The sequence below is a fragment of the Protopterus annectens genome, chromosome 1.part1 (assembly GCF_019279795.1).
Source record: "Protopterus annectens isolate FY-2018-M chromosome 1.part1, PAN1.0, whole genome shotgun sequence".
NCBI classification, from domain to species: Eukaryota; Metazoa; Chordata; order Ceratodontiformes; family Protopteridae; genus Protopterus; species Protopterus annectens.
The window spans coordinates 531370267-531383756 of NC_056726.1; the positions used below are offsets into that span (position 1 = coordinate 531370267).

General features: G+C 39.5%; 1 protein-coding gene across 1 annotated transcript in view; it reads right to left on the reverse strand.

Annotated features, from left to right (window-relative positions):
• Window positions 1-13211, reverse strand: part of RBX1 (ring-box 1) — a 370179-nt gene extending 356968 nt beyond the window's left edge. The window contains exon 1 of the mRNA XM_044076508.1: window positions 13067-13211. Within this exon, the coding sequence (XP_043932443.1) occupies window positions 13067-13144 (78 nt within the window). The 5' untranslated portion in view covers window positions 13145-13211. The remainder of the gene's footprint in view (window positions 1-13066) is intronic.
• Window positions 13212-13490: the final 279 nt, after the last annotated feature.

The following is a 13490-nucleotide window of genomic DNA, read 5'->3' on the forward strand; positions in this document are numbered from 1 at the left end:
ATCCTTGATGTAATCCCACCTCCACCTTAAACGGATCTGTCACTCCTACTGCAGTCCTCACCACTGTCACACTACCCTCGTACATATCCTGTACCACTCTTAAATATATGTACCACTCTTACATACTTCTCTGCCACTCCAGTCTTCCTCATACAATATCACAACTCTTCTCTAGGCACCCTGTCATATGCTTTCTCTAAGTCTACAAAGACACAATGCAACTCCTTCTGACCTTCTCTGTATTTCTCCAATAACACACTCAGAGCAAACACTGCATCTGTAGTGCTCTTTCCTGGTATGAAACCATACTGCTGATGACTAATCATCACCTCCCTTCTTAACCTAGCTTCTACTACTCTTTCCCATAACTTCAAGCTGTGACTGATCAATTTTATCCCGCTGTAGTTACTGCAGCTCTGCACATCACCCTTATTCTTAAAGATAGGTACCAAAACACTTTTTCCACTCCTCAGGCATCCTCTGACTTTCCAAAATTTCATTTAACAATCTAGTTAAAAATTCCACTGCCATTTCTCCTAAGCACATCCATGCTTCCATTGGGATGTCATCTGGGCCAACAGCCTTTCCATTCTTCATCCTCTACATAGCTGTCCTTACTTCCTCCTTGCAAATCTGTTTCACTTCCTGATTCACTATCCCCACATCATCCAACCTTCTCTCTCTCTCTCTCATTCTCTTCATTCAGCAGCCTCTCAAAATACCCTTTCCATCTACTCAACAAACTCTCCTCTCTTGTGAGTACCTTTCCCTCACTATCCTTTATCACCCTTACTTGCTGCACATCTTTCCCATCTCTGTCCCTCTGTCTAGCCAATCGGTACCAGGTCCTTTTCTCCCTCTTTAGTGTCCAATCTCTCATACAACTCTCCATGCGCCTTATCCTTAGCTTTGGCCAACTCTCTTTGCCATGCGCCTCATCTCCTTATACTCATGTCTACTTTCATCTCTTTGACAATCCCACTTCTTCGCCAGCCTCTTCCTCTGTATACTCTCCTGTACTTCCTCATTCCACCACCAGGTCTCCTTGTCCTCCATCTGTCCAGATGTCACACCATGCACCTTTCTAGCAGTCTCCCTTACTAGTTTTGCTGTAGTTACCCAGCTATTCAGTAACTCTCCACTGCCTCCCAGTGCCCGTCTTAACTCTTCCCTAAACTCCACTTCACAATCACCCTTTTTTAACTTCCACCATTTAATCCTTGGCACTGCTTTCACACTCCTCCTCCTCTTCTTGATCATCACGTCATCCTACAGACCACCATTCTATGCTGCTTAACTACACTTTCCCCTGCCACCACTTTACACTTTGCTTATGTTTTAAGTGACGATTCAATAAACATGTTTTTGTACTAAAATGCATACATTAATACAGTGCTTACAAAAATTAGAACATTTGTGGACAGAGCTAAAGAAAACAAGCAAATCTAACAATCAAACTCTTCACCAATGTTATATAGCAATTTTTAAGTAGGGCTGCCCTCCCAGAGTATACAAAGCAGGGTAAAGAATGTCAGACGTCCTACTGTAATACTTAAATAAAATAAAAGCATTTAAGTAATTTTAAACAAGGTTCTAAAAAAGCATATCCAAGAGCTGTTACAAGGACAGAAGCCTTAAGCTTCCAAGTGTCAAGTCTTTTTTCAGACAGGGCTTGCTCAATTTGATAAATCTGATTCCCAGTATTCGGACAGGAGTATTAGTAGTTTCCAAAAGCCTAGTAAATTTCTTTTCTCTACCAACATTAAGAGTGCCAATAAAACCATTTTATGACAGACATCCAACCATATCTAAAAACCCTATCACCCACAAAAAAAAGGTGTCAACGTTGCTCAATTTAGCCAAATTTAATCCGCAGTGGTGCAGCGGTAGCGTTGTTGCCTCACAGCAAGAGGTTCTCCCATTCGATTCTCAGCTAGTGTGCGGGGAGTGCCTTCTGTGTGGAGTCTGCATGTCCTTCCCACGGGTCGAGTGGCGTTCTGAAAGACATGCGTGAATGGGCGTGCCTTCGTTGAAGGTTGGGCGTCGAGCTGGAAACTCGGCACCGTGAAAATCTACTGCCAATCATTAGTGGACCAGAGTTCCGCTGTGGCGACCCCTAACCAGGAAAAGCCGAAAGACAACATGTCAAGAATATCCTCCACATCTTGGTTAAACTGAGGGAGCATCACAGCTTCAAAATACATGCATCCAATTATCCCTTATTTTTTCCAGCTACCACTGACTTCAGGTCCATGGCTTCCACCACTGCTTCTTCTCTTCCAAAGACCATAGCACTTGAGGGGGGACGCAAGACATACCCCTTTACCAGAATGGTCTCAGACCCCCCCCCACCCCACCCCGTGAAGAAAAAAAATGTGGTCATTGGGCCATAAACACTGCCGCAATGATGGGACAGAAAACTGTGTCAAACTGCGACCAGCTGAGCTTCTTTAAGCAGTACCCCCCAATAACATGCAGAGCGGACATCTCCTAGGTGAACATGCAAAGACATAGCAAGGGAAACCTCCCCCTACACAACACACACACGAGGGGGCATGTCCCTCTCTCCCCACCCACCTATTTTAACAGCTTCTACTTCGTGGCCCTATATCAACCACTAGGGCACAGGAAATAGCCATGAGCCAAGCACATTTCCCCTGAAAGAGATGGGAAAGCAATACCAGTCATTGCTCTTCCTCCTGGTCGGCTCCAACAAGAGTCCAGAGCACTATGCACTATGGAAATGCAAAACAAACTCCTTGATTATATTACTAAAACACTACCGTTTTGGATTCTGTGTGATGCTGAGTGAACAATGTGGCACTTGCCTAAAAGGTTACATGTTATTTAGTACTTGTTTTAGTTACTCAAAGGGTGCACCCCATACCTTGGGGATCAACCTATACCTGGAGTTCATTAACAAAAATTCACACCGATTGTTTTATGAACTGCAGATTTCATGAAATTACAACTACTTTACAGTTTTAAGTTCTAGTTCTACATCCAGATTAATGTGCAAAAGAGGTGATGCTTTAGCATTACATACATCAAATAAACTGGCATTTGCTACAGAAATACAGCTTCACATAAGATTAAATAACAGAATTAATGACAAAGCGCAATGTTAATCTAAAAGCCAAATTAATGTATGCAACACTAAGACAAATTCAGCCAAAGCAAAGAATGGAGGATTCATAACTGAACTGCACTCAATGATCACCAACCAAAAAAATCTGGAAAATGCAAAAAAAATTCAATGTACTGTTTTAACATACATTTATTTTAACCAGGTAGCCCCAATGGACACACAAGTGAGGGCGGATGGAATCAAACTCTCTATGGCAGAAACTACAACTTACAGCCTTAACCTTCTGTGCCAACTGCCAATTGTCATGGTTTGAATACAGCTGTCTACTCAAGACTGCTTCTTGCACATCATACTTAACATTCAGCCACACAAAGCCAATGTCCAAACCAAAACCAACCCCTAAGAAAAACAAATTTACATTAAGTATTATAGTTAACCAGCCACATTTCTATGTGCTACATTATACAAGATGCACATCCATTTGCTACCCACTAATTTCTCTAGCCATTTTATTGTGCTGCTTTGTAAACTCCTAGGCATAACCTTAAAATCAGGTCCATCTGTATCTGAGCAACCTAACTATTTATATGAACAAGAAAAAAAAAAAATGTTCAAAAACGTGATTTCTTACATTAAAAAATGAACCTGGAAAACGTTACTGTATGTGAAAATTACATATTTTAATTAACAAACGATCACCTAAAGGACTAAAACTTTATCAGATACACATACATGGAAATTTGCCAAAACTCCTCAAGAACGCATTAAAAGCCTCAAATTTAATTCAATTAGGATTTACGTTAGCTTGCTATTTTTCATGTCAATATCTTATGCAGAACTAGTGTCCTATGGTAAAACAACCAATTATAGGTTCATAGGTTGGTACTAGGCTATCAGCCCTAGGGCCTATACAAGCCTAGCCATAACAGTTCCCTGGCTATTTCTTCCCACACTATTTACTTCCCTGGACCCCTGTCTAGCAGGGCGACTGACGTGACCCCCAGGGTGAATTTCCTTTCTCCCATCCAATCGTCAAGGTTCCTTTTGAAGAGGGCCAAAGAGGCACTCTGCTTGACATGTACTGGCAATCTATTCCAGAGTCTGGGGAGTCTCTGGGTCAGGAACTTATCCCTCCAGCACGTTTCGTTTATTGTGATGACAAGGTTTAGATCCCTGGAGTGTGTGGCTCTGAGGGATTGGGATTTCTTTAAGTGTAGCATGTCCAACAGCTCTGGGTTTGACATGGCCTTGTATGTTAAGCAGAGATCGCCTCTGAGTAGACGATATGCGACAGTATAGCTGGAGATTTTTTAGGGCAGTCAGCGTAGGGCATCTGCTTTAGGCCTGGGATTCTTTTAGTGAGGTATTTCTGTATGTCCAAGTGAGATTTTCACAATAAGCAACAAAGTAAATACAAATCACAGGTACAAAGGAACAATACCAAATACCTACTTTCTTCACAAAATAAAATCAGTCTAACACTCAAAGTAAATTGCAACTTTCAAAACAGTATATAACAGAACTGAACTGCTGAGAAATAATGTGATGAGCCTACTCCAGCAAAATATACAGCAAAGATTAGAAAATGGACAAATATAACAGTTTACATTTGAGTGAAGTTATTGATTTAAAATGAGAGTTAAGCTTGGAACTAAGTTATCAACAACTTACCTGATGAAATAAAGATCTAAAGGTCCATGATCAGGGACATTTAAAAATATCTGTACTACTCAGCTCAATTACAAGGTTATATAATAACAGAACCTATACGTTCTTTACTTACATTTTGTTGACCAGGTTACTCCCACTAGACCAGTGGCTTCTTTCCAGTGAAGATCAGAAGTGGTATTCATACTGACTAGGGGAAATTTAGCCAGGATACTGAGGAAATTCCACTTCTCTTTTTCAATAAGTGCCAAGGGATCTTTTACACCCATATTAACAAGATATCTTCAAAATGTCAATAAATGCCATCTTACTTCTTCTTCCTTCGGCTTTTCCCAGTTAGGGGTTGCCACAGCGGATTACCTGTCCGCTCATAACTGGCAGTGGAGTTTTACGTTATCGAGTTGCCAGCCAGTGGAGTTTTACGTTGTCGAGTTGCCAGCCCGGCGCCCAATCTTCCACGGAAGGCACGCACACACTCATGCCTAGGGCCAATTTAGAGTGTCCAATCCACCTACAGCATGTCTTTGGGACGTGGGAGGAAACCTGAGCACCCGGAGGAAACCCACGCGACCACAGGGAGGACATGCAGACTCCACACAGAAGGCACCCCAACTGAGGATCGAACCAGAGAACCTCTTGCTGTGAGGTGACAACGCTAACCGCTGCAATAAAATGCCAGCTTACTCCATCATTAAAATTGTTTACCAAACATTCCTTCCATGTACCCGAATATGTTTAAGAAATAGTCAACTAACAACACATTAAAACTTCCCTTACTGTAAACATACTCAACTTACATTACACTAACATTTTAACATACATTTCCCCTCCAAATAAAGGAGTATGTTTAGGGAAATTCAAATCAATGAGCAACATAGGAATGCACATTTTGTAATGTGATACAGCTGCACATTCTTCATGCTTCACAATGCAGAATTCTGAAATAAAAAAAGGTTTACAGAATGCTACTAGTGATGCTTAGCCAGTGCAATACCACAGGTACACTCAACTAGTAACCCCTGTCTTCTGGGGATGGGAGAGTCTAGGCCTGTGATATATTTGTGGTTTCCCATCCATTTGTCTAAAATTAGACTTAAAAATAATGAGGGCCGTGCTTTGCTTTACAGAAAATGGAAATTTGTTGGAGAGTAAACCATGCCCCTCTCAACTGCAAACCTAACAGACAAACTGATGGGAAACTGTAAACTTATCACAGGTCTAACCCCAACATCCCTACAGTGTAATAACTAGTTGGGTGTACCAGTGCAATTGCAGAGGGCAGGCTACAAAATCCTTAACTAGTCTATCTCCTTGAGACGACTACTGAAATTAAGTCAGGAATATTCACATTTAGAAGTGATACTGCACTTATATTATCAAGCTACTAAGAAAAATAACCGGAGATCTGTATTAACTGAATATGACAGAATCATACATTTTTAGAATTCATCACCATTTATTTTTTTATCAGGATAGTCCGACTGGGCAAGTAATTATCCTTTTCAGTGGAAGCCTGGGGAGGAAAGTTCCAAACAATGAGAACAAACACACATACTGAACAAATCTAAAACATGGAGAAAGCAAAATATAACAAAATCAAACTATTTGCAATGCATGCCAAGTTTCAACAATTACTTTTCACAAATGTGCATACCTGAAGAATAGATGTGCACCACTCAAATGTTTCCGATTTTATATCGGAATTCTGTCGTGAATTATGCAAAATGTAAGGATTACAATAAGGAAACACAAACATCACTATTAAAAGTATTTCTTTACCCGAAAGGCTAGACACAAATCCTCACAAAGGGGTCTATACAAAAACAAAGTACAGATAGATATGTTATAGCCGGGTGTACTTTTGAAGAACGAAAGTTCACTACTTCGAACTTCAAAAGTACACCCACACTAACGCAAAAGTGCACTTTAACAAAAGTTCACTCTCGCGAACCCGCTAGACTGAACAGGCTAGCTGTCACGGACCTTAGGGTTAGAGCAAGGGGATAGTTAGTAGGGCTATCCCCTTACCTTGACCCGTGCCCTAACCCGAAGGTCTGTGACTATCGCACCACAGTGGAGGACATAGCCCATTTTTCAATTAGAAACGAAATCAGGACCAACATTAGAATGTCCAATTTGGAAGAGAAAGAACAGTTTCTTCTCCACACCTTAAGAGAAGATCCCAATATTAGGGTCATAGAACCAGGTAAGGGTGGGGGTATAATAATCATGGACAAAATTATTTATGATGGCAAAATGTACTCTATCTTGCACGATGCTTCCAGATACAGCCAGGTGTCCATAAATGAAATTAACATTTCATATAAGAAAATTGATTTGGCTCTTAAAGACCTGTTTGACCAGGGAGTTATAGACTATGACACATACCTATATCTGGAAAATACCACACCTAGGGTACCCTCGATATTTGGGGTTCCCAAGGTTCATAAAGATGTATTCAATCCTCCTTTAAGACCCATTGTAGCATCCCAAGGATCCAAGATTTCTCTATCAAAATTTCTAGATTGGAAAATGAAATCATTGTGGGGTAAGGACACACATTTGTTAAAAGATTCTTGGGAATTCCTGAGACAAATTACACCTGATTTAAGGGTAGCTAATCTTAAATTCATCACTATTGACGTTATACACTTATTTTCTGTTATACCACATGAGACAGGGTTGGCTTGGGTAGAGGAGGCTCTCAGGGGCAATTCCAAGACTAGTGAAAATGATATTTACATTATTTTAGAATTAGCCAAACTTGTTCTGAATAATAATTTTTTATATTTTCAAGGCGAATTTTTCAAACAGGAATCTGGGGTAGCCATGGGGGCCAATTGTGCCCCCCACCTATGCTGATATGGTTTTATCAGTATGGGAGAAGAAATTTATACACAACAGCAAATATGTGGAGTGCTGGAATCTATACGCCCGATTCCTGGACGATATATGCATTTTTTTGGACTGGCACAGAGGAGTTATTACAGGAATTTATTAATTATATAAACCAGAGTAGTACTATTTTAAGATTTGCGCATCAAGTGACTGTTGATTATGTTAACTATTTGGATGTTTCTTTACAAGTGACTGAAAGTGGGTTTAAATCTATTATATACAGGAAACCCACTTTCTCCAACACTTATATTAGATTTACCAGTGCCCATCCATTATATAAAACAAAACAAAACAAAACAAAAAAAAAAAAAAAAGTATAGTCAAGGGGCAGTATGTTCGGAACTGTCGCATGACTTCCAGTGAAGAAGATTTTTTTGAAAGAATGTGATAAACTTAAGGAAATGTTTATGCAGAGAGAATACCCTAAAGAATTAATAATGGATATACAGAGGGAAGTGTGTGGTAACAGACAAGGGAAATTTAAACCCGTTCTAGGGACCGGATTAATACAAACCAATTTTTCAACAGGCCCAAAGGAAGGTGAAACAGGTTCCATACATAATATTTTTATTACTAATTTTAGTGCCAGCGCTTATGCTATTAGAAATATAGTAGAAAGTGAATGGGCCAAATTCAACGAATACACTGATTTACCCAATTTAAAAGGGAAAGCCATTAAAACTTTTTCGGAAAGGTTTAAATATAAAGAATTTATTAGAAAGTAATAACTCTCCTTCTGTATTTTCCAATAAATCTAAGGGTACATACAAATGTGGGGCATGCCCACAATGTAAATATATTATACAACAACAAAAAATATTCTTAACAGCCAGGAAGAAATGGATAGTTGCCTCTAATTATTCCAATTGCAATTCCCATGGGCTAGTGTATGTTGCCCTATGTAAAGAGTGTGAAGGATTCTATTTAGGAAGGACAGAGAACCTTTAAACGCAGAATATACGAACATATGAACGACATCCAGAAGCGTAGCTCTAGAAATGCTTTATTCAAACACACTCTTATGTCCCCCAAGCTAAATTCCACTTTTTTGTGGTGGAAATGGTGCCTAGAGAACTCAGGGGAGGCCCTTGGGAAACTAAATTGGAATATAGAGAAACATATTGGCAAGTAGTACTAGAAGCCAATAAGTTTCCGGGTATGAATGAATCAATTGCACCCTTACTTAAGCTCAGATCAGCGAAGTTATAATATATACCAAATTCAGGTATTAGATACATTATTGTTTACAATATTTTGTTTGGTTGTAACCAATGCTGGAATAGGTAGTCCATATGTTACTGTTTTATATTGTACTAAAATTGTATCTATTAATTTTGACATATATTTATTCCTACTTATATGAACTATGTAATTTTGAATAGCCTTTTAAAAAACGTTTTAGCATTAGAAGTGAACAACACAGGAGACAATTTCATGTGAATTTATTCCAAGTGCCTGAGTGCACGTTTCTTTAACAATTAATTAGTTTATTGAATTAATGCTTTGATTAAGAAGGGTATATAAAGGAAGTGAATATATCCAAGTTTTTATCTGATGAAGAGTGTTACTCCTACAAAAACTCTTTGTGGCATTAAGTAACGTTTATATTTTTCATTGTGAAAACGTGTTGTGGCAGTTTTCTTTTCTCATTAAATACTGGATTCTATCTGGTGGTTTTCGCCTTTTTTGCTACTTGCATTATAGAAAACGTGTTGTGGCCGTTTTCTTAGATATTTTACTGGCTATAAGCTGTGGTGTCCTGCACACTACGACTGACTCTGCTTGATTTGTGTTTCTACCAGCCGTACTCCATTATTTGGTGGTTTATTTTCCACAAATAACTGCGGTGGTGGTGCTGCAGTAGCGTTGTCGCCTCATGCAAGACATTGTCCCGTTCGATTCTCAGCTAGAGCGTCTTCTGTGTGGAGGCATACGTGAATGGGGCGTGCCTTCGTTGAAGGTTGTGCATCAGGGCTGGTAACCCGGTATGTAAAAATCCACTACCAATCATTAGCAGACCGGAGTTCCGCTGTGGTGACCCCCTAACCGGGAAAAGCCGAAAGACACAAACAAACAAACATTTTTCACAAATGTGCATACCTGATGAACAGATGTGCACCACTCAAACGTTTCCGATTTTACATCGGAATTCTGTCATGAATTATGCAAAATGTAAGGAAACACAAACATCACTATTAAAGTATTTCTTTACCAGAAAGGCTAGACACAGATCCTCACAAAGGGATCTATACAAAAACAAAGTACAGACAGATATGTTCTAGACAGGTGTACTTTTGAAGAACGAAAGTTCACGACTTCAAAAGTACACCCACACTAACACGAAATTGCACTTTAACAAAAGGGCACTCTCACAAACCCGCTAGACCGAACGGGCTAGCAGTCACGGACCTTAGGGTTAGGGCAAGGGGATAGTAGGGCTATCAATAATTCAATATTAATAATAATAATATTATAATATTATTATTAATAATCATTCAATAATGGGTCTAAAGAGATGAAAAGTGAAGCAAAATTAGGACATCTTTGGCTCTAGATGCAACTCCTACATAAATTAGACAAGTCACATGAAAGGCCTTCCAAACTACTGCAGAATATACCTCTCAACTACTACAGTTCAAGCACAGTGCTACGATCTTAATCCAAAGACTTAGCAATGTTTCTGCTAGATTTATGATGGTCCTGACAAAGTCAAATCCTGTTAATGAGTACACAAACTAAGCCTATACAAAGATTCACTAATACTAAACTATTCAAGGTCTAAGAATTTCTATTGTGAAAAATTGTTACTTTTTCTGACCCTCTGCTGATTTTTAAAGGCTAGTGCTACGATTTTAATGCTTGGAGAAAAAGAGGTAATTCCTAAAATTTCAACACTACAGATCTCAATGGTACCTCAATAGAAACAAGCATGTCCTTTAAATACCTAGGCTTATGATTAGACCAGTCACTTAACTTCCATAACCATATTGAAAACTCCAGAAAAAAAAAAAGATATTTTTTATTTTGGTCCTGGAAGACATTTCCCTTTCACTCCAGACCAGCAAGAGCTGCAAAAGGCAACAAAGTCATCCTTGCTCAACTTAAATACATACTCCACATCACAGACACAGCCTCTAAAAAAACTCAACCCCTCTATAATCCAATGAAAGCAAAATCTACACATTTCCAGCTCTTCACTCCAAGACCACCACAGCACCATTTCCAAAGCAAGAAGGCTGTCAATCTCCAACAGAGTTGAGTTGCTCCTAAAGTCTCTTCAAACTACTTCAACCTGGTGCCTTCCCACCTCTTGCTGGGAAACTCCATAATAAAACCATCCCCAATAACCTCCGCAACCTCTCCCAATTAACTACCAACTCCAGACCTCCCAAACCAAAACGCACTGTACCAACCACTTTTTCTCCATTCCACCTAACTTAAAAGGAATCTCCTCTTTCCCCACTTTCAGAGAACAACTCAAAAGACGCCTCTAAAAAATTTGACTGAAACTGCTTTTCCACTAGACACATCACCTAACTCGTCCCAGATTTCACCTGCTGCTTCCTTCCTGATTTTACTATTAAAAATTAATCCATATTTGTTTTTTTCTACTGTCAATAAAACTTGATAACTGTTTCAACTGCCGAGAGTCTACCTTCTGGGATTACTCCATGTTTATAAATTAGTTCTTATTTATTTATTTGTCTTTTGTTAACTGGGTTAGTCCACTGGGCTGATGGCCCATTTTCAGTGGAGACCTGAAGAGAAAAACTCCAGCAATGAAACTAAAAATACAATGAAGAACAGTAACAATAATAAAAGTTACATTGCAAGAATGTGCATTTGTCTACATAACAACAGGCATTGCATGTTTCTTCTTTCGGCTTTTCCGGTTAGGGGTCACCACAGCGGATCACCTGCCTGCTCATGATTGGCAGTGAAGTTTTACAGTGTCGAGTGGCACACACTCACGCCTAGGGCCATTTTAGAGTGACCAATCCACCTACAGCATGTCTTTGGGATGTGGGAGGAAACCAGAACACCTAGAGGAAACCCACGTGACCACAGGGAGGACATGCAGACTCCGCACAAAAGGCACCCCAGCCAAGGATCAAACAAGAGAACTTCTTGCTGTGAGGTGGCAAAGCTAACCGCTGCACCACCACAGCCACCCCAACAAGCATTACATGCTATAGAAAGGAAAATATAAGTATATAGCAAACGTACATTCATGTAGTACAACAAAATAAAATTAAATAACCCATAAAATACAAAAAAAATAGAAGAGGATGAGTTGTCATGGAAGTGAAGCACTGGACTTAATGACTAGAACAAAAATAGTAGATAAGAAGAAAAGGACAAAAATAAACTGAAGGTGGGGGGAAAAATTAAAGGTTACTGGGAGTTAAGTGAGTGAAAAAAGGAGGGTAGGACAGGGGTTAGATGAAAAGGTAGGTCAGGAGGAGAAGGAAGAGCTCTGAGTATAGTTTTACCCAGTGGCAAACGTCTGTTTTACTTATTTGTAAATTCCTTCATCAGGACTATCCCTGCAAATGGCTCTACTGTTCTCAGTATATTACCCCAGTAAGCAAAGTAAATAACTAAATAAATAAACGTTGCAGACATACGATATTCAACAGATCAGGAAATTGCATTCTTGAAGCAACAGTCTGAACGCTACAGTAACAAAGCAACATCAAGGACAGAAAGCAAAAATATCAAGTACACTATGTGAAGATGCTGTATGACATGGTCAGGGTGTGTCCCATCTCTACCATTGATGTTCATCCGTATTCGGCCATTCACATTGCATTTATAAACACATCTCGCCCTTTACAGATGGTAAAGGCTGAACTTTTTTTCAGGCTGAACTTCCCTGACACATGCAAGTAACTGTCATTACAATGAAAACGACTGAGTCATGCGTGCCTGTCTATAAAGATAACTGCAAGTTGTAGACTAAGCTGACAGGTGAGGGATACAAAAAAGTCAAATTCCATCGGTTTTCAGTTTTACTATTGTTAAAGGACAGACAATACTCTACAGCTCATAAACATTAACGCTTACAGCTTTTCCCCTTGGCCTATCCCAATCAACTAAGTCGTCACTTTTTGACAGTCACTTCCGGGATTCCATCCCTCCCCTTTTGAAAAAACGAGAAGTACAGCCCACTTCTTAGTTCAGGATTCGCTGCCTGCTATTTAAACGTCCACCGCTGTATGCCTTACTGGGTTCCACTTTGGTCAAGCAAAGATAATACCCGCCTATTCTTACCGTGTTATTCAAATAAGTTCAGAAGCAGTCTATTAATTTGGGAGTACATGCGGAATGGAAAAATGTAAAAAAATTGCTACTTTTAAATAACACATAAACCATAATGTCTATGTAAATTATAACTGTAGTCTGTCGCACCTTTTTAACCTCAAATCGTTTTTTACTTGCTCCGCTGTTACTTCCACTAGGTGCATCAACATCCATTGCGGCTGCCATCTTGAGACCGGTACTGGCAAGATGTTGCGCATGCGTTTAGCTACAGCCAACCCCCAAATTTCGGAAATTCATCCTATCCCACGTTCGCCCACTCTTAGAGGTGCTTCTAGTAGCCAACCAGCGATTGGGTTACAGTACTGGAAGTTAGACCTTGTTGGCAGTAAACACGTGTAAATAGTTGTTAAATTAAGTGTTACAAGAAGAGTTACTGGCTGCGTAACTGTGTTGGCTGTTGTGTGTTTTTTTGAAAAGATTAAACAGGGTAATTTCAAACCAAAGCATTTTTTCGGGCAGAGCTTTACTGTTGATATAATTAAGCAATAATCTATGACTGTGCGTGAGTAAA